This window comes from Phascolarctos cinereus, unplaced genomic scaffold (assembly GCF_003287225.1).
Source record: "Phascolarctos cinereus isolate Bilbo 61053 unplaced genomic scaffold, phaCin_HiC Scaffold_1;HRSCAF=81, whole genome shotgun sequence".
Classification (NCBI taxonomy): domain Eukaryota; kingdom Metazoa; phylum Chordata; class Mammalia; order Diprotodontia; family Phascolarctidae; genus Phascolarctos; species Phascolarctos cinereus.
The window spans coordinates 33,649,105-33,669,848 of record NW_027555514.1 but is presented as its reverse complement, the minus strand read 5'-3'; the positions used below and the strand labels follow the sequence as shown (position 1 = coordinate 33,669,848).

The following is a 20,744-nucleotide window of genomic DNA, read 5'->3' as shown; positions in this document are numbered from 1 at the left end:
ATTGGTGAAGTGAGGCAGCAATTCTCTTTACAGACCTGAAGCTGTGAATTCAGTCATTTTCAGGCTGGAGCCTATGTTGTGTGACATGGTGTCATATACTAGCAATGTGCGAGATTGCCACCTGGCCAGATAGGAGGAGGAAGACAAGTATTTTCCTGGTGCTGTGAACTCAAGAGTGTCCTACTTAGGGGACAAATGCTTTGGGTCTCAGGAAGACCTTGGTGTAGAGATAGCAGAGTGGATTGTTCCTGGAGCTTGGGAAGTGCTTGGGAAGCCCTCCTGGGGCTGTAACACCTGCGATCTGAATTTCTTTTTTGCGAGAAGTTCTCAATTCAGGCTGTTCTCACTCTCTGCCACCTCATACTGTGTATGGAGAATGGGGAGGGGCATTGATTTTTAGAATTGAAGCCTTGCCTAAAATTAGATTACTCCTAATAGTTTTTAGCCAAGTTTGAGGAATGGCATCTCTATCAAAAAAGGAAGGGACAGTATGTGCTATTCTATAAAGGCTTACTTTGATCTTCTTTTTGGAGAATGGTAGCAGTAATGGGTTGGGTGAGAAATAATCCTTATTAAATTCTAGTATAAAACAAAAACCAGGAAGCCAGTGATAGTTGTTCCAAAGTTTGATTTATTTTCTTTGATGAGCTGAAATAGCTGCCTTAATTTCCTTGACTATAAAAGGAAGAAGAAATAAATGCAGCCTCAGAAGAATACAAAAGAGATGTATGCAAGTGGGGATTTGGCTACATTATTACATACATACAGTGGTACAACCTCTCTCTAACCTAGCTGGCTATTTGCGCTTGGATATACTCTGGGCAGAGCACAACTACATTCAGTAGGAATTTACTTTTAGACAAGTTGGCCAGTAAGGTAGCTGTTGTTTCTCTTTTTCACCTTAGAAATCTTATAAAAAAGATTCTCAGGCCTGTGTTTTCTGATGAGACTTTTCTTTCAATAACTTCAACTTGAGTTCTGGATTTTTTTTTTCCCTTCTGCCTTTTCCTTCCTTTCCTGCCCTGGCCCCTTCCTATCTCTGTGTGTTGCTGTGTTATTTTTTGTGTTATTCTTTAATGTGTATTCCTTAATAATATTAATGTTATTCCTTAATTATTCCTAATAATACACTAGTAATCACATTATCCTTTATTTTTGACAGTAAAAATGTTGTTTGCTATACAATTTTAAATATTATGCTTATTTTTTTTTGTGGGAGAGGAGGTCATAATGGCAGTCCATATTTAAGACTTATATTCTTGATATATTTAGTAGTCTCCTATTTTTTTTCTGAAGTCCTAGTTACTCTGATTTCTGATTTTAAAAAACTCTTCATAGATCTATAGAACCTAAAATTAAATAATTTATGTCTCCAGCTATATCTAGGGTTAAATTACATTGTAGGGTTAAAAAATTGTGTGTGTGTGTGTGTGTGTGTGTTTAACTCTGTGTTTAGGAGTTACATAATAAACCTATGTATATGCTTCTTCAAGCATTGTGTTTGGAGCATGAGAAAGGCATGTTTGAATCTCTTTTGTTTCTAGGGTTTCTCCAAAGATATCAAAGTACCTAAAACCAAATACGTTGGCTACATCAAGGACTATGAAGGAGCCACCCTGATGGGCTGTGAATTAAACCCAAGGATCCCATACACAGAATTTTCTGTCATCATCAAAAAACAGAAAGAGGTAAGAATCTTTAAAGAATATGAATTAGTAAGAGGAATGGAGACAGAAAGCCCTACAGGGCAATCCTGCAACTTGCAAGGGAAAACAAAATAGGAAGGGACTACAGCAGTCCAGAAGAGGAATTGCCAGAGAGGCAGGGAAGAGTAATTGAGATGTAGAGGAGGGCATTTCTGGTAAGGGATATGGTATGAACAAAGCCATGGATGTAGGAGAGTCTGAATTGGGTAATAGAGGGAGATAATAATTATGTTGGGAAAGAAAGTTGGGGTCAAATTGTGGGAGGTCTAGCATGTCAAGCTAGGGAGTTAGGATCGAATTCCTTAGACAGTGGGGAGCAGGCAACACATTTTAAGCCATAGAGTGATAAGATTGCCCTATGAGGGAGGATGTAGGATGGACAGTAAATTTTCTCATTTCTCTATTACCATCAGTGGCTTAAATAAACCTGTCCAAAATCCAGGCCTGTTTCTTGGTTTCTCTTGTTTAAAAAAGCAAAACAAACAAACAAGAAAAGATCCGTCCTATCCTGGTACATAGTTTATTCCCAGAGACAAAAAAAAGAGGGAAAGCACCTTCTAAAAGTTTTGCTCCCATGTGGCCAAAGACACAAGCCTGGGGAAAAAAAACAACAATGCCAGAGGGAGGGGACCTCTTAGTTAATGATAATAATCAGCAGGCTGCAATTTCCCTGCCAAGCAGAGGCACCTTGTGTTTGGTTGTTATCTTGACTTGTAGCAAACAGGCTTGTATTCAATAATCTGGTGTTTTCTTTTTGGAACAGAGGACTAAGTGAAGCATTATCACTATGGAGCAGGCCCCTGGCAGGCACAGCATTGGATGGCCTCAGTCACAGGCCTGAGTCTGCAACCTGCTGCTTAGGTCTGTCGCATCGATGCTAGAACACTGCAGCCTTGGAGTTCTAGCAGGCAGTTTCTAAATGAGTCAGTTGTGACATGGGGTAGAATTGTCCTTAACTGATACTGACTGGGGTCTCAGAGGTTATATAGTCCAACCCCTTCATTTCCTAGAAAGAAAACCTGTGGCTCGGCAGTTAGTAAAGAGCAGGGCTAGGTTGCAAACCCATATCCTCTGCCTTCATCCCGTGTTGTTTCTACCAGGCTACAGTGCCTGCTATGGAAACTCTTCTCTAGAAAAAACAGTCTTCACTGGCTAAGCCAGGTCTTTTTGACAGTCACTGGAAGAAATTTAGCAATTGAGATGTTCAGCATCTAGTCCCTTTTCTTCAAACATTTTAAAACAGTTGAACCCTCCTCCAAATGTGGTGACTTATTTCGCCTGTTGAGATAGGTGAAAGAATCCAGCCTCAGACACTGTGTGATCCTTGGCAAATCACTTTACCCTGTTGGCCTCAGTTTCCTCATCTGTAAAATGAGCTGGAGAAGTAAAGGCAAACCACTCCAGCATCTTTGCCAAGAAAATCCCAAATGGGGTCATAAAGAGTCAGAAATGACTGAAACAACTGAACGACAACAAGAAGCCAAGGCACAGAGGAAGGAATGAGAAGGTTCTTTGTCATGGTAGTGAGGTGGTAAAGGTGTAGTGTAACAGAGACGTGGCAGCAAGTGATGTCTGCACTGGAGGAAAGACAGAGCAGTTTCAAGGAAACCATTAAGGAGACTGGTAATGGTGGCCTACACTTGAAATGAGGTAGGCCGCGCTCATCATGGATGGCAATGAGTGGATTGGAAAGAATGGTGTTTATTTTAATAGGACTTGGCAGTAGATTGGATCTGGGAATGAAGGGGACAGTGCAAGAGGAAGAGTGATTGACTAAAGATTCCTAGCTTGGGAGACAGGAAGGATGTTGAAGTCGCCAATTCCAAATGGAGTAGATTAGAATGGGAAATGGGAGAAAGGCCAAGAGGAAGAATTTAATCATTGTGGCAGCACAGTGGGTCCTGGGAGGACATCTAGAGACCAGGGGTGCTTCTCCTTTTTTTATGCCATGGACCTCTTTGGAAGCAGTATGATGAAGCCTAGGGATTCCTTCACAGAAGAGTGATTATGAATACAACTAGCTATATTGAAATACCGTTATCCAAATATTGGGGAGCCTTGCTCTAGACAGTCACATGAAATCCCAAAGGAGAGAAACAGAAGTTTCTCCCTTGTTACTTGAGACAACTTTTAAAAGTAATAATCTCAGATGAGTGTGTGTTTGAGTACTTAGAGCCAAAAGAATATAAAATGAAGGGCCCTAGCTAAATGCCATTCTTCTTTGAAGAGATATCTCCCCATAACCAGGGTTCTCCATCTAGCTCACAAGCCCTTTGCCTTACACTCATGAATGGATCTTTTAAGAATAATAGTTGACATTCACACACCAAGGTTTGCCAAGGAATCGATGCCACCCCATTTAAGCCTTTAAACCACCATGGGAGGTGGATATTTCTGGCCTCATCCACCCCTGTTTTGCCGATGAGGAACCTGAAGCCCAGGAGCATAAGGGATTTGCCCAGGGTCACATGGCCGGTAGGATTGCAACCCCATGTGTCTGACTCCCAAGACAAGGCTCTGTCCTCTATGCCATACTGTTTCACAGGACTGATGATAATATGCCTGTCTCACATGGGCTTGAGTGCTCTGCAAACCTTTTAAAAGTCCTAGATTTAACCAAACAATGAGTATTTATTAAGCACTTACTCTGTGGTAGGCACAGAGGATAAAATTACAAAGAACGACACATTCCCTGTTCACAATGGTCTTTTACTCTAATGGAGAAAACAAGTACATATAAAAAGATATTTAGGTAGGCATAATACTAAATAAAAAGTAAGTAAAGACATTGATAAATATTAATAAATACTTGCTAAACACAAAATTAATAAGTAAAAATACAAGGTAGTCTGCAAGGGAAGGCATCAGCAGTTGGGGGATCATGAAATGTATATGCCAAGATGGTGCCCAGGCTTCATGCCAGAGAAATAAAGGAATCTGCAGGAAGTGGCAGTAAGGAGGGCATGCCAGGGCACAGATAGAGGGTAAAGAGAATGCAGGAGAGAGACAAGGCCTGTATGGCTGGCTCTTGGGGGTGTCTGGGAAGCTTGGGAGGGAATACGAGGCCAACTTGATTCACTGTGTTATGTTGGGATGAAATATTTCCTTGAAAAAGAATGTCTCTTAGCTAGGCATCATAATTTTGTGAAATTCTTTTATTTAAAATATTGAAAATATTTCTTCATCTGATATTATTGCTTTAAAGATGTATTTTCCTGCCTCCCAAATTATTCCTTGTTATAGATAAAATCAGATTACTAGAGAGAAACTTGGTTTTTCTTTTTTTTTTTGTGGTTTTCAAGGATTGCCTGGGGGTTATATCCCCTACACTCAATTAAATCATGGTTTGACTCCAAGATGAAAATGGGCTGGGGGCTTGAAGGGTATCTTACAGGCTAAACAGTTTCAATACAAGCTACTTTCTTCAGGAAGAGCTAAAAGATACCAAAACAAGTCACCTCAGTACATTAGCAACCCTGGATCCCTGGGGTGTCCATCTTTTCCCCAAAGTCTCCCCACCTCATACTGGTTAGGGTGATGGAGCTCATTTAGGGGATCTCCCTGTCTTCAAACTGTACAGACTGGGGCTTTGGCTGAGCTGGTTTAAATAATACTCAAAGCCGACCCGCTCCAGGGTTTATCTCTTTCTGAAGACCGTCAATCTGCTTCATCAGTCCAAATGGCACAATTCATATTGAGGGGATGTGAAGGGGTTCTGGCTAGGTGAGACTGTCTCCGATGTTCCAGGGGTAATTTATTGTCAGTTTCATCCAGCCTCCTCAGAGAAACCTTGGCACAATAGATGACTTATGCTAAATAGGCTAAATGTGACAGTGAGCTCGGGGGCAGTGCGTCCTCTCAATATTAGCTTTTCTGCTCAGTAGAGATAAGTCATTTGGAGACAATGGTATGCATGTAGCAGAATGGACTTGGGCTTAATAATGGAATATTTTCATTTATTGCCTACTGAAAAGTGTATCCATTTTTTTCTCTCCCCTCAAACTGTGCACTTTCTCTCTTTTTATGTGCAAGGGAGTAGTTGGGAAATAGAATATTGAATGTTATTGACTTCAGCTCTCCTATGAACTTTCTCCTCCTAAACTGTTTTTCTTCCTCTGGTTGCAGATAATTAAGAAGCTTATAGAAAGGAAGCAAGCCCAGATTCGGAAGGTCTACCCTGGACTTTCGTGTTTTAAAGATGGAGTTCGCCAGATTCCAATAGAAAGCATTCCTGGCATTAGTATGTATTTATAGTGTTCTCTTTCCAAGCAAGTTGTTTGCTTATGGCAATAGCCCCCTGCAACAGTTAAGCTGAAGTGAATGAGACAGTTACATTCTTGTTCGAATAAAGTCCTTGGTGGGCTGGAATACCAGGCTCTAGTCCTCAAATCTGAGGCCAGCAAAGAGCCAACCTCTCCTGGGCTTTGAGGAGTTCCATTAAGGTTCCTCCTCTGCCTTGCATTTATTTTTAGTCTCTCTCTTTTTTTTTTAAAGGCAATTGGAGTTAAGTGACTTGCCCAGGGTCACACAGGTAGTAAGTGTCTGAGACCAGATTTGAACTCAGGTTCTCCTGACTCCAGGGCTGGTGCTGTATCCCCTGTGCCATCTAGCTGCCCTTATTTTAAAAACAAAACCCAGTTCACCTTCCGGAACACCTCCCTCCTTTAAGTAAACAGGGCGTCAGATAGGATTTCCCTTTGCTGTATTCCATAAGTGGCAGTTCGTCTCCGGCAGTGACTGAGGGTTCTGCTTAAGAGCTGTGTGTCTGCGTAAAGGAAGGTTTTTTACTCACCTATGCAAATTTAATTAGTTTATTTCAAGCTCACTGTTCTCACATAGAATCTGTATAAGAGTTTATGGCCAGCTGTGCTCTTGGGAAGGAGACATCTTAATGTGGATTCTCCTAGTATTTATTTCCAGTATTAACTGACCAACAGGGAGGGATGAGGAGAAAAAAAACAGGGCCAAACAAGTCCTTTGTTGGGCAGAGGCCAAGAGAAACCCACTTTATACTCAGACTTAGCAGATAATACTATAATGTGGGGGTTCTTAACTTAGGTCCTTTAAAAAGGTTTTGATAAGTCTTTCAGTATGACTGGTTTCCTTAGTCATCTTGTGTTTATTTTATTTTATGTATTTATAAACATTCTGAGTTGGGGTCCACAGATTTCACCAAATTGCCAAATGTGGTAGGGTCTATGACAAGAACAGCTCTGGTGGTGTTTGAAATGTCAGCACCCTTCCACCCAGGACTGAGACATTTCCCTTGTTGAGGTTTGGACAGTACGTGATGGTCTGGTTTTGGCAAAGCAGAGCAGAACCTTGCTAGATATTGGACAGCTTCATCACCTCATGCTCACTGGTTTCAAAGGTGCTGTCATTGGCTACTGGCAGCTACCACCACACACTCTGGCTTCTAGTTTTATTCAAGTAATAGAAAATGGAAGTAGGATTCCAACATTTACCTTATAGTGGTTGAAGGGAATGATGGAAAGCGAATACGGTGTGTATTGCCTTACAACTTTGTTTCACTGTCTTAGTGTTACGAAGTAACTGCAGAAGAGAGTCACTCTTTTTTTTTTTAAATAAATGCGTATTGATCTTTTGTCTTTACATCACCTAAATCCCTTCCTCCATCCCCAAGAGAGTCCATTTCAGTCTCTCATTGGGAATGGACTTAAAGAGCCCTCTTGGAGCAATATTGTAATTTATTTGTCTTTATTATAATGATTAGCACTGCACTAGGACTGTAAGTTGCTGAGAAGATGCTAACTTTGTTACCTTTTGGATCAAAAAAGCAATTCTCATGATGTGTTTCATTCTATTAATGTGTAGGAGAGACAGGCTGGAAACCAAGTGGAAAAGAAAGAGGGTAAGTATAATTTGATTAGAAAGTGTTGTCCATGAAGATGATTTCCCCCCTTTTCCTATCACTCCCCTGTCGCAACATCTGCCCCTACTTCTTTTCAACTTAGCGAAAAGAGCAAAAAGACCATACTGTCTAATCCAATATTTCCCTGGGGTATAATTTTCACAAAATAGACTGTACCCTTTTTATGTGATCCAGCACTGTAGAGGATGAAATGGATTGTGGATAAAGGCTAATCCTTGTTTTTCTATTGTTTGTTATTCTTTTCTTTCAAGCAAAGAGCCCAAAGATCCTGATCAGCTTTACAGCACATTAAAAAACATCCTACAGCAGGTGAAGGTGAGTTGTCTCTTTCCTTTGACTTGATGGAAACATTTTGAAATGATTTTCCTATGTGGAATTTCCATATTAGATACCTTACTTTTTTCTTTACCAAAGAGCCATCAAAGCGCTTGGCCCTTCATGGAACCCGTGAAGAGAACAGAAGCTCCCGGATATTATGAAGTTATAAGGTTCCCTATGGGTAATGCCATTAACATTTTCTAAGTTTAGAGTTAACACTTTCTATCTAGCTGGAGATATTGGGGATGAATGGGCACCGAGGTGTATTGTATGAGATTCCTAGTGGGAAGAAAGAATGTGTGTGTGTGTGTGTGTGTGTGTGTGTGTGTTCGTTCACTTGAGATGGGATGACCTACAAACTTTGGGGATGACAGTAACATGGAACGTTGATATGACAGTATTGTTGGGGAAGAAGAGGAAAGAGGGAGAAGGACACCTGTGGCCTTTACTCAGTGTCTCTCTGTGTTCCATTGAAGCATTCTCCAGCTGTCTTCCAGAGCCCACAGAATCATAGCCACGGAGAAAGGCCTGCCTTTTTAGCTGCCTGCCTGCACTGTGTTCACATAAACTCTTCGGGTATAACCTTCTTTCAGTGCCTTTATTTTATTTATTATAAGCAGTTATTGCTTGTCCTGCTGATGTCTTTTGAGCCTCCCTGGACTTAGTTTCCTTCTCTGTAAAGGGAAGGGGTCAGACTAGGTAGCCTTTGAGGGCCAACTCTGGTTCTATCATCCTAAGACCAGGTTTCCTCTGAGGGCCCTTCTAGCTGAAGCTATCTGAGCTTCCAAGGTGCCTTGTCATCTGAAGGACCCGAGATTCTGTGGCTTAGCCCTTATCCTTAAGCATCTTAGAGTCCAGTAGGGGAATACGTCATATAGACAAAAAAGTATTTTTAAAAAGTTAGGGAGTGATTAGGATCATAGGAATGACTAAAGGAAGGGTTGGGTGTCACTTCTACCTGGGAGGATTAGGAAATTTGATAGGGTGGAGGTGATACCTGAGTATCTTCCTGAAGGAAGAGAAGGCTCCTAATTAGTAGAGAGAGGTAATTCGATAGTACTATGGAGAGAGCACTGGGTCTGGAGTCAGGAAGACCTGGGTTCAATTCCAGCCTCAGTCACTTATTAAGCTGTGTGGATCTGAGGAAGTCATTTAACCACTGCTTGCCTCAGTTTTCTCCTTTGCAAAATGGGGACAATAATAGTACCTATATCTCAGGGTTGTGAGGATCAAATGAAATAATAATGGTAAAGCACTTAGCACAGTGCCTGGCATATAGTAAACACTGTATCAATGTTCGCTACCATTATCGTTGTTATTATTATTATTATTATTATAAATGGGGGTGGGAAGATGAGCTTTTTCTGAGACATTTTGAGTCGGTGAGACATCCAGGTGGAGATATCCAAGAAATGGTTGGAAATGCTGGACTGGTGGCTATAGGGAGAGGTCAGGGCTAAAGATACAAATTTGTGAATCTCCTGAATAAAGGTGATGATGATAACAGCTATGGGAATGGATGCCTCCTTACCTCCTCCTGTGGAGCCCCTGGTTTCCTTCAAGACTCCCAGACTCATCTGGGTCACCACCTTCTGCGGAGGGTACTTTCAGGCTTCCTACTTCCTAGTGCCTTCATATCCAAAGTTACACCCTGCATCTGCTTTGTGTGTGTGCACATACACGTACACACACACACACACACACACACACACACACACACACACAGATACACACTCACATATGTACCCACTGTGTTTGTGTTCAAGCTTATTATCAAGCTATGAAAGTTTAAAACTTTTGAAACAAGACTTTTGGAATACCCTGTATATTGGCTCCCATGTTAGAATGTAAGCTTCATGAGGGCAGGGCTTGTTTCACTTTTGTCTTTGTCTCCCTAGCACTTAGCACTTAATAAATGCTTACTGACTGATAGGTAGAGAAGTGGTAAACACCAGCCCAGCAGTGGTTCTTACACTTTTGGGTTTCAGGACCCTTTGTATTATTAAATATAAAGAGCTTTGGTTATATAAGTCATATCTACTGATATTTACTATGTTAGAAATGAAAACATCTTAGTAGTATTGGAACCTTACAGGCCCTCTTGAGACTACTTTGAGACCAGCCACACTTAAGACAAGGTGAGAGGATGAGGAGGAAATTGAAATCAATAGAGAGCATGCCAATTTCCAGGGGGCTGTCAGGGCGTAGAAGTGTCTCAGTGGGAGAAAAGGTGCTCAGCAAAGCCTGATGCTGCCCAAAAAGTTAACAGAGGATCAATAGGGACAAGAGATCATTGAATTCTAGAAATGAGGACAGTCCTTGGTGAGCCTGGAGTGAGTATGTGTGTGTGATTTTGAGGATGAGGAGACCTGAGAATATTATGGAAAAACCAGAAGAGGGAAATATTGAAGGTTTAGTGAAAGAGGGCAATGGATGACACATGGCTTAAGAATTAAGAGTAGGAGCAGAAGATTCCCTTATTATCTTAAAGAAAGGAGACTTTAAGAAAGAAGACACAGATTTTAAGGTGGGGAGGATAGATAGCAGTACTCATCATGTCAAATGACTTGATTTCTTAGGAAACAGGAAAAAGGGTCGTGTATTGAAGGAGTGTGGAGGTGCTGAGATGCATTTGAGGGCTTAAGGAGAAAAGAGGTTTGGAGCCTCAGTATAGTGGAAGGAATGCTCGATTGGACCTCGTATTCTAAGCCCATCACCTCTCCTTATTAGGACAGTACAACCTTGAAGGCAAGCCACTTAGAGCCTCAGTTTCCTCATCTTTTAAAATGAGGGGGTGGCCTAGACTAGAAGTGTCCGTTTTGAGGCCCACAAGCGGCTATTCAAATCGGATTAAAATGTAATTGGGAAATTACAAGATAAATAAAATAGACAAAATAACAAATAAATTTAACAAAATAAAAATAAAATACCACATAATGTTACTTTGTGGTTTTTGTAAGTCAATATGAAGCCCCCAGGGATCTGAATCTATTGAGTTTGATGGCACTGGCCAAGACAATCCCAAGGGATCCTTCAAGCTCCGTAATTGTATGAATAACCCAATGAAACAGTCATGTGGGGCTCACAGGAACAGGAGAGCAGTGTGGTGTAGGGTCCGTAAGAAATGAATACTTACATTTTTGTGGAGCACCAAAGGCCCAGTTGAAGTTTTTCCATATTGGTCTCTTTTGCCAACTCCCTGTTGAATCTCTTGCATAGTGTATCACCAGTGGTAAGGGGAGGGAATAAGCATCTATTAAGCACCCCAGGATTGCCAACAACCCTCCTCATTTCCAACTAATGAGCTCTTGTCTCTACTGACGCCTTTGTCAGTCTGGTAAAACTTCTGCACTCTTTCTCAGACAAATGGTTTGTAGCCTACTTTTGTTTTGGTTAGGCAACAGGGTTTGAGTGACTCGCCCAGGGTCACACAACTAGTAAGTGTTATTATGTCTGAGGCCAGATTTGAACTCAGGTCCTCCTGAATCCAGGGCCAGTGCTCTATCCACTGCGCCACCTAGCTGCCCCTGTAGTCTACCTTTATAAAGGAAGGAAATGCTAAATTTCATGTAAAGGTTTTGAAAATAAAGATGTAGTTTTTTTCTGGTTCAGGTTTGTGGATCCACTGAAATCTGATCATGGAGCCCTTGGGTATCTGTAGATCCCGTGTTAAGAACCCCTAGGATAAATGATCTCTGGAATACTTTCCAGCTCCATACCTGTGAGTCTGAGACCTTAATTCAAAGACAGGTTGTCATTCTGAATCAGGGGAGAAGGTTTCTGTACCATGACTTCTCAACCTGGATGGAGCTACAGGTTGAGAAATCTTCCCCTACCCTAAAGGAGGTGACAGCTAGTCTTCTAATGTTCTCCTTTTTTATTTCTTGTAGATTTTTGGATGTCTGATGCAAACAATTGACAGTGACATTACATTTTATATGTGCAGTATCAACTCATTTCATCCTCACAGTAATCCTGTGAGGAAGCTATACATAGGTATTGTTATCCCTATTTAACAGATGAGCAAACTAAGACCCAGCAAACTTTTGATTTGCCTCTATGGTCATGCAGCTGGTAAGTGTCAGAGAGAAATTATAAAGCCAGGGCTCTCCTGACCCTAAGGTCAGTTCTCTTTCCCCTATAGGATGTTCAGTCTCCTCCCCATTTTAGGGATTCATACAAAGATTTTTTTTTTATTGAAAACTTGCCTGATTGTGTCTTTTTTTCCCCATAGCTTTCTTCTACTTTTAGCTTAAAGCCTTTCTGGGTCCTCTGAGCTGTTAGGGCCTTCCCCTCTTAGGTGATCTTCCATCGTGTATATGATCTTGTATGTCTAATTAGATTCATGTTGTCTCCCTGTTTAGTAGCTGAGCTCCATGAGCCCAGGGACTATTTTTGGTTTCCTTGTTATTTTCCTTGTCCTTCCAGCCCTTATCACAGTGCCTGGCATATAATAATCACCTAATAATTAACTGTCAAAATTTGAAAGCATATGGTCTTGGTATTGGTACGTGAATGTGTTTAGCAAGCTCCCCCCATCTCCATGTGAAATTATTACATTTATCATCTTGAAAGCTATTTCCAGGTTTATATTCAAAACAAGTCAAAGGCAGCATACCTGACCTTGAGCAGAATTAGTATATCTTTTGAGGGAAAATTGTGGGAGATGCTCTGCATTCTTGCTCTTTCTATCAGATATGGTTTCCATTTGTAAACTAATATAGTTTCAAAGTAATGGATTGCATGAAAACTTTTCGATGGATGAATACTTGGTGATCACTGCTTGGGTTCAAATGCCTTAACCTTAATTTTTCCTAATTTTAAAATAAATCAGAGTTAATTGGGGCACTACATATTTCTTCATTGATAAATGTGAAATGAAAGGAATTTTAGGGCTTAATAATGCATAGATCACCAACATATCTGCAATTGCATCATTTCTCCAGATCTATGCAGCATCAAAAGAATCCAATGAAAAGCACAGAATAAGTCATACTGGCAGTTTTTGACAAAGTGATCAGTTGAGTCTACTCAGATGGTCTCTTTGCTAAGTTCATGTGGAGGCATGCTCTTTGCAGGATTAGGCAGTTCATCATTCTAAGCATTTCTTTCACTTTCTTCATGTGTAAAATCTTCACTGGGGCTAGTTGATTACCAGAGGGTATTTCCTGTTCTAACATTCTATGAGTCAGATTCTTTTTATGATAAGTCATCTACATCTTCATCATTCACAATACTAGACCTGGGAGTGAGAATCTTCTTATTGAAGCTGTACAGGGCGTGTGGCTGAAATGAATGCATTTTAAAAGGACAGAGTTCTGCACCTGGAGTCTGGAAAAATAATTGTATGGCCCTGGTCAAGTCATTTGCCTTGGCAGTATCCCAGGCCAACTCCCTAGGACTTTTATATATCTACTAAGTAAAAAATGGGTTGCAGTCTGAATTGGTGGAGGGAGTTCCCACACTCAGGGCTTCCCCAGGTAGATTAAAAAAAGTATAGGTGCTCTGAGTATTCTTGTGCTGGAACCTATAATCTAGTTAATGAAATATTCTATTTGTTGATCCTGTTTATCAGCTAATATTAAAAGGAATCAAAGACTGTTGATATTTTCTTTTCTCATGCAGATTTGAAAACCATGAGTGAAAGACTCAAGAATAGGTACTACGTGTCTAAGAAATTGTTCATGGCTGACTTACAGCGGGTGTTTACCAATTGCAAAGAGTACAACCCCCCTGAAAGTGAATACTACAAATGTGCCAATATCCTGGAGAAATTCTTCTTCACCAAAATTAAGGAAGCTGGATTAATTGACAAGTGAAAATTTTATTTTTCCTTCTCCCTTGTAGCAATTAATCTGTCACCAGGCCTGATGAATGGAGTTCAGTTTTAAAGAACTGGGACAATGTATTGAAGATACTTATACGTGTTTTAACTAGCACTTTTCAAAAAACAAAACAACAAAAACAACTCTTATAGCTTTTCAGATGTGTATTTAAATGGAAGTTACAGAACATTTTTATTTTATGAAATAGATTTTACTCTTTACTATTAATGTACATTTTCTACAGTGTGTAATTTAGCAGTATGTTCAGTGATAGGTAATCAGGGATTTCCTCCAGGCCTACATGGGAGGAGATTGCACATAGTACCAAGTTTTGGGGGCTTTGGAAAAATTTCCAGACCGTGAATGTCTTTAGTTTGTTTGCTAATGGAGTGACAGAGTTTATTTTTATTTTGTTCAGGAGAACATTAAGGAAGGGAAGAGTAATTAAAAAAAAAACCCTTTTGTAAAAAAGGTGAAATACATTACATTTGAGGTCTCATTGTAGACCTTTTATAAATATATATATATTTTTAAAAACACTCATCTAGGTGAGGTGCTGTGAGCAGTTCTGGAGTATGCGAATTGGAAGGGAGGTGGCTGAGTCTCTTTGGACATTCTTGTACTGCTAAAATTTTTTGTAAAGATTTGGAATTTTTTAAAATAATACGATCTACCTATAATAACTTGGGACTTCATGACCACTATTTTCATATTTCTTTTCTCTAGACAGAGGTGTCACGTCCTATCCTAGCTTTGCTTATGCGGGACATAAGTTCCCAAAGTAGCCCCAAGAACCACTTGAGTCATCAAGAATAGGGGCTCACATTCACCCACATGCATCATTGAGGCCTGGTTTTTTTAAATGGTCATTTTCTTGTCCTACAAAATTCATGAAGATTTTTTTAAAAAAATTATCCACATGGTATGTTCAAGGACATCAGCTTATTGCAAGATCCCACCAACCAAATCTTCCAGGTTCTGTATTTGTCTATGGGAAATCTATTTTCTTCCAAGCTTTACAGTCAGTATTTTAACTACTATGGTGGTATCACACCCAGAAGCCTGTCCTATTCCAACTCCATTCTACAATCTCGTTACTTTGTCGTTACATTTCAGCTCAACACTGGGATATGTTTACAGATCACACTACGGGGAACAGTGGTACATTTACCAGTCCAGCTCTGGAAAAACCATCTCCTATAAAATATCAAGGAAGACCAAACTTAATGTTCTTGACACTAATTTTTTTTTGTGATGCAAATATATAAACTTGATTTTGTAAAAGACTGAATCTTAACCTTTGTTCATATTGGGCAGAAAACTTCATGATTACAGTGATAACAGTGGTAGTCACTAGCTGTGAAGTTGCCAGAAATTGAGTATGTGAGGGAAGAGTAGTGCATGAATTTCATTGGGCCAATTGGTGTTACATTGGAACTATGATAATTAGTACAGGAAAAGAGCTACTTGGAATACTTGCTCACACTAAAAAAATGCCTCAACTTTTTTTTTTAAATAAACCAACTTGATTTATAATAGAGTACAGAGATGCAGTTGTATGAAGATTCCCTAGTACCGGTTTGAAGAGTTTTGTGAACTGGGCATTCTGTAACACCTGTTGAGCTTGGTAACCTGTGAAAGTTGGTTATTTTCTGGGTAGATTTTCTTATATAGTATTGTCTTTAAAAAAAATCTGACCGTCTCTTCTATATTGAAAGCATAATTTATGTTTTCTAATTTAAAAATTAATATTTTCATATAGATATTGTGCAATAAAAGCTGAAGTAGGATGTGTGGTTTTTGCAAATGCTTTAACAGCTGATAAAATTTTACATTTGTAAAAATTAATATATTGTACTGGTACAAAATAGTTTTAAATTATATTTTAAAAAGTTCCAAATCTTCTGGCATGTTGTGTTTTTATTCCAGGGGATTTCCTTTAATACTACAAATGGGAAAGGATTCATCACAGCCTTTTAGTCTCAACTACTGAGCATCTTTTTTCAAGATTTCCCCCATTACCTTGTAAGCTCCCTGAGGGCAGAGACTGCTTACAACTTTCTGTCTCTGGCTCTTAACACACCCACAGGAAGTACTTAAGTGAATTCCTATTCACTGTTTGAACTCAACTGGGAAAAAGCCCTTAGCCCATCAAGGAGGGCTTTTATAAACCTGGAGTGCTTGTATCTTTCTTTGGATATTGGACATGTGAATTAAGTACTTAAATGCTTGTTGACTGATGGATTCAACTCAACATGGAATGAGCCCATAGCCGTCAAAGACACTGTCTGTATAGTACTGTGGTGAGTTAAGTTACAGAAACGAGTGGAATTCTATTGCTGCTTCAGTTAACTGTCCTAGCCAATAAACATTTATTAAGTGCCTACTGTGTGCCAGTGCTAGGTGTAAAGCCTGCATGCCAGCAGAAGTAGAAAGGCAAGGGGGTCCTGCAAAGGGCAGTCCTTTTAAATATGACCTTGATTGTTCTCCAGTCTCTGACCTGTAAGGGTTGGGTCAAAGGTACACATACCAACACACTGAGTGATACACAATTAAAAGCAAGCAAGGGAGATGGAGCTCACCAGCCACCCAAAAGGTATGCTCACAGCCAACAGGAATGGAGGCAGATGGGCAAGACAATTAAGTCTTGCTAAAGGGAGTGAGACAGAGAAAAACAGAGTGGTTGGGAGAAACCAGAGCAGACTGATGGACACCAAAGACACAGAGGTACAATGTAAATTTATGGAGTAAGCACTTAGCATGGGACCAGGCACTGCTTTGCCAAAGCAAAATAGCTGTTGCTCTCAGGGAATTTCTATTCTACCATGAGGAAACCAGAATGTATATATTAACATACCTAAAATATATAGACTAAATATAATTATGGAAGCAAGGGAGAGGAGCAGTAATAACTGGGAAGATCAGGAAAAGCTTCCTCCTTGAGGGAAGTGAGGAGAGCATCAGCTAGTTGCCTCAAAGAGCAGAGCTCTGGGCTTGCAGTCAGGAATTGTGCCTGGAAGATGCTGGCTGTGTGATCCTGGGCAAATCCTTAAATCCATGGGGCCATTTCATTCATCTGTAAAATGAGAAGTTTGGATTTGGCCTCAAAGGCTTTCTCAGCTTTAAATCTTAGGTTCCTGTGACTAAAGGCATGAAACAGAATGTCAAGTAGAGACAACAGCAACCAGGCCAGTTCATTAGGAAGTTAGCATTTAGAGTTTAGCAATTTGGGACTAATATGAAATCAGTGTGGAAATATAAATCAGAAGGGCTTTAAGTGCCAGAGAAAGGAGCATATATATTTGTCCTCCAGGCAATAGGGAGCCGCTGAAACTTTTTGTGTAGGAAAGTGACAGTCATAGGGATAGATAATACAGAGAAAACTTGACAATGACAGCTCCCAGAAAAGACTTTAAAGGTTTTGGAATTATTTAATGTATAGTGATCTTGGCTATATACATAAAAATAAAGGTAGAAGACAGGAGAGGGAGGCCTGGGGGTACGCTAATAACAAAGTCGGATTCATAATAAACCTCTAATAAGGCTGTGAGTGGGGTGGAAAAGTTCCCTGACATGAGGGAATTGATTGCTTCAAGCTTTTGGAAATTTTTAGTGCAATCTCCATGGAAAGAAAGAAAATATTTTTGACAAGAGAGAAACATCAAGAATGGAGGGTTTCAGTAACTAGACTATGGGAATTTTATTTCAACAGAATGGTGTGGGCTCAAAACTGCCCAATAAAAGGAAGATTGTAAAATAGCTGTGTTGCCTACCAAGAGGACCTAGGCTTGGAAGACATTTTTAATTGGTAGATTTCAAGTCTGACAAAGGATTTGTATTTAAAATGTTGATCTTAAGCTTATTTATAGACCTGAGAAAACAAATTCTAGAGATACTTTGCTTAGAGGAAAAGCTTAGAATAAAATGGAGGAAGAAGAAACATGAAAACCATAGAAAACATGGAGAGTATAAAAATTTTAAGTCCTTCTGAAGTATTTTTCTGTAACTCAAATCAGTTTATGTATCCATCAACAATCACTTACTAGGCACTTAGCCTGTGCCTGGTATTGTACTAAGGAATGGTCTACAACAAGACATCAAACATACAGTTGGTTGGCACCATGTAGCCCACAACACCTGAACCAGATTAAAATATAATATGGAAATATTTAATAAATAATATGATACAGCAGATAATCACATTTTAGAGCTAAGTCAATAGGTAGATCACAGGGATCCTCATGTAAAGTTTAGTGACCCCCTTTTTTCTATTTGAGTTTGACATTACTAATGTTCAAGATAATCCCAGAGGGAAGGCACTGGGGCGGAGGAGAGGGGGAGAGATGAGGGAGGGGAGGATGGATGGAGGAAAGGTGGGAGAGGACTGGGAAAGGCCCCTTGTGGATGGGATTTGAACTGAGTTGAAGAAAGACAGGGAAGTCAACATGTGGAAGTGAGGAGGTAGAGCATCAGACATGGGGGACAGCCACTGAAAATGCATGGAGAAAAGTATCACAACAAGTAGGCCAGTGGCATCAAACTGTAGTGTGTGGGAAGGGGACATGCATACTATATCTATGATGCATGACAGCATGCTGACTACATCACACCCTTGAACATTACAGTCGTCCTGATGAGATCTATGATTACTGACAACATTCAATTTCATACAGGAAAAACTAAATGGATGAAAAATACCTGTCACCCAGAAAATGTAGTTCATTTTATCAGGGTGTCTGAGACAGGGACTGAAAAAGAACTGATTGCATACAATAAATGATTATGTGAAAAATGGATTGCATTTGAGAAACTCTGATGCATTTTAACAAGCCCAAGCCAATCCTTGTTATAAAAGCTCACTTTTAAAAACAAATGTTCAACTAGTTATGCCATATGCACGACAAATATTGAACAAGTGACTTTCTAGGGAAAAGAGGACACACTACACTTTATCACTTTGATCAATATAAATCAAGACCTGATTGATTTCTGAGGTGTAAATGCTCATGCATTAACAATCTGACAATTGGAGCCAGGAATAGCTGGCTCGTCCATTCCTTGGCTAGATGGTTTGGGATCTTGGGACACCATGATCTTTGAAGAATTGAAGCTTCAGGTGAGTGAATCAGAGGGCAATAGAGAGATACACAGTAGAGGCGGTAGAAAATTCTCAATTTCTGAGCAAGTAGCAACGTAGGGGCATGGGGTTAGCGCATACGTACATATACCTATGTATATGTATGTGTGTATATATGATCAGAAAACAGTCACATAACGAGAACAATGTATAACAGATAGCCCTAAATGTTGGAGTGGCATCCATAAACCAAAAGCTGAAGGGGAAGTCCCCTGGTCCGTTGGGCAGATCCTCTGTGGGGTAGGAAGAACAAGATGGAAAAGCACGGATGGATTGCGAGCTCCACCAGTGCAGGGTTGGTTGGTTCGTCTTCATTCTTGTAGAAGACCAAAATGACATCACGATGGTAGAGTCGAGGCGCAGTGTGTCAGACCATGGCCGAGCAGACCAGTGCAAGCTCAGAAGACTATCACAGGTCAGGCACAGATAATTCACACGGACATAGGAGTGGAGATGTTTCTAAATCTGCACATCTCACAGGCTTTTAAGCTACTGAACTTCTGTTTTGCTCACAGAGCATAGTGCCTTCTTTGATGCGGGCACACCATGCTGGGCAGCCCTTTGCCAGTGTCGTCCATGTTATGTAAAAGATTTCAAGTTCTTCAGAAAGGCCTTGAGTGTTCTTGTATCGCTTCTTCTGACCTTCATGGGAGCACTTGCTTTACGTGAATTCTCCATAAAATTCATTTGAACAATGTGGCCAGCCCACTGGAGTTGTGCTCTCTGTAGTAGAGTTTGAATGTTTGGCAATTTAGTTTAAGAAAAGACCTCAGTGTCTGGTACTTTTATCCTTCCAGGTGATCTTCAGAATCTTCCTAAGACAATGCAAATGGAAATGATTCCGTTTCCTGGCACGGCACTGGTATACTGTCCAGGTTTCACAGACGTAGACAATGAAGTCAGTACGATGGCTCTTTAGACCTTCAGTTTGGTAGGCAGTTTACAACTTTTTTTCACACACTTTCCTTTGGATCCTTCCCAACACTGAGCTAGCTCCGGCAGTACATGCATCAAACTTCATCTAGGTGTATATCTCTGGAAAATATACTGCCAAGGTGAGTGAACTGATTCACAACATTCAAAATCTGCTGTAACCAATGGGTCCAACATTGTGTGGTGCTGGCTGGTAGAGAACCTCTGTTTTCTTGGTGTTAGGCCAAAATTAGCACAAGGAACAGAGGATCCATCCATACTTGGTTGCATCTCAGCCTCAGAGGCTGCCCTGAGTGCACAATTATCTGAGAACAAAAGGTCATGCACCAACTCTCCCTCCACTTTAGTCTTGGTTTGTAGCTGTTTCAGGTGAAATAATTTACCATCAGTTCAATAGCTGACAATGATGCTTGTCAAAAGTGTCCAACAACATTGCTGAAAACATCATGCTAAAAAGCATGGAAGCAAGCACACAGCCCTGCTTCACTCCACTGGTGACTGGAAAAGCATGAGAGCATTGTCCATTACCCATTACCCAGAACCTAAGAAAACATGCTGTCATGAAACTGATGTACGATACTGATGAACTTTTCCAGGCAACCAAATTTCACCGTAATTTTCCACAAGCCCTCACAGCTGATATTTTCAAAGGTCAGATCAACAAACATTACATACAGACCTCTCTTCTGCTCCTGGCATTTCTCCTGGAGTTGTTGGACAGCAAACACATTGACAATTCCTCAGCCTTTTCTGAAGCCACACTGGCTCTCAGGTAATCATTTTCCAGGTGAAGGTTTATTCTATTAAGGACTCTGGCAAGAATGCAAACAATGATGAAGAGAGAGGGAACCCCCAGGGGAAAACACCCTTCCCACCCCCACCTGCAGTTGTAAATGACTATTGCTGTTGCTATTTCCTCCTAAGGACTCCCT

General features: G+C 40.4%; 1 protein-coding gene across 1 annotated transcript in view; it reads left to right on the top strand.

The window, feature by feature from the left end:
• Positions 1–15,642, top strand: part of KAT2B (lysine acetyltransferase 2B) — a 107,985-nt gene extending 92,343 nt beyond the window's left edge. Inside the window, 6 exon segments of the mRNA XM_020987195.2 lie at positions 1,545–1,688; positions 5,832–5,946; positions 7,542–7,578; positions 7,851–7,914; positions 8,014–8,098; positions 13,543–15,642. Coding sequence (XP_020842854.1) covers positions 1,545–1,688; positions 5,832–5,946; positions 7,542–7,578; positions 7,851–7,914; positions 8,014–8,098; positions 13,543–13,736 — 639 coding nt within the window. The 3' untranslated portion in view covers positions 13,737–15,642.
• The last annotated feature ends 5,102 nt before the right edge of the window (positions 15,643–20,744 follow it).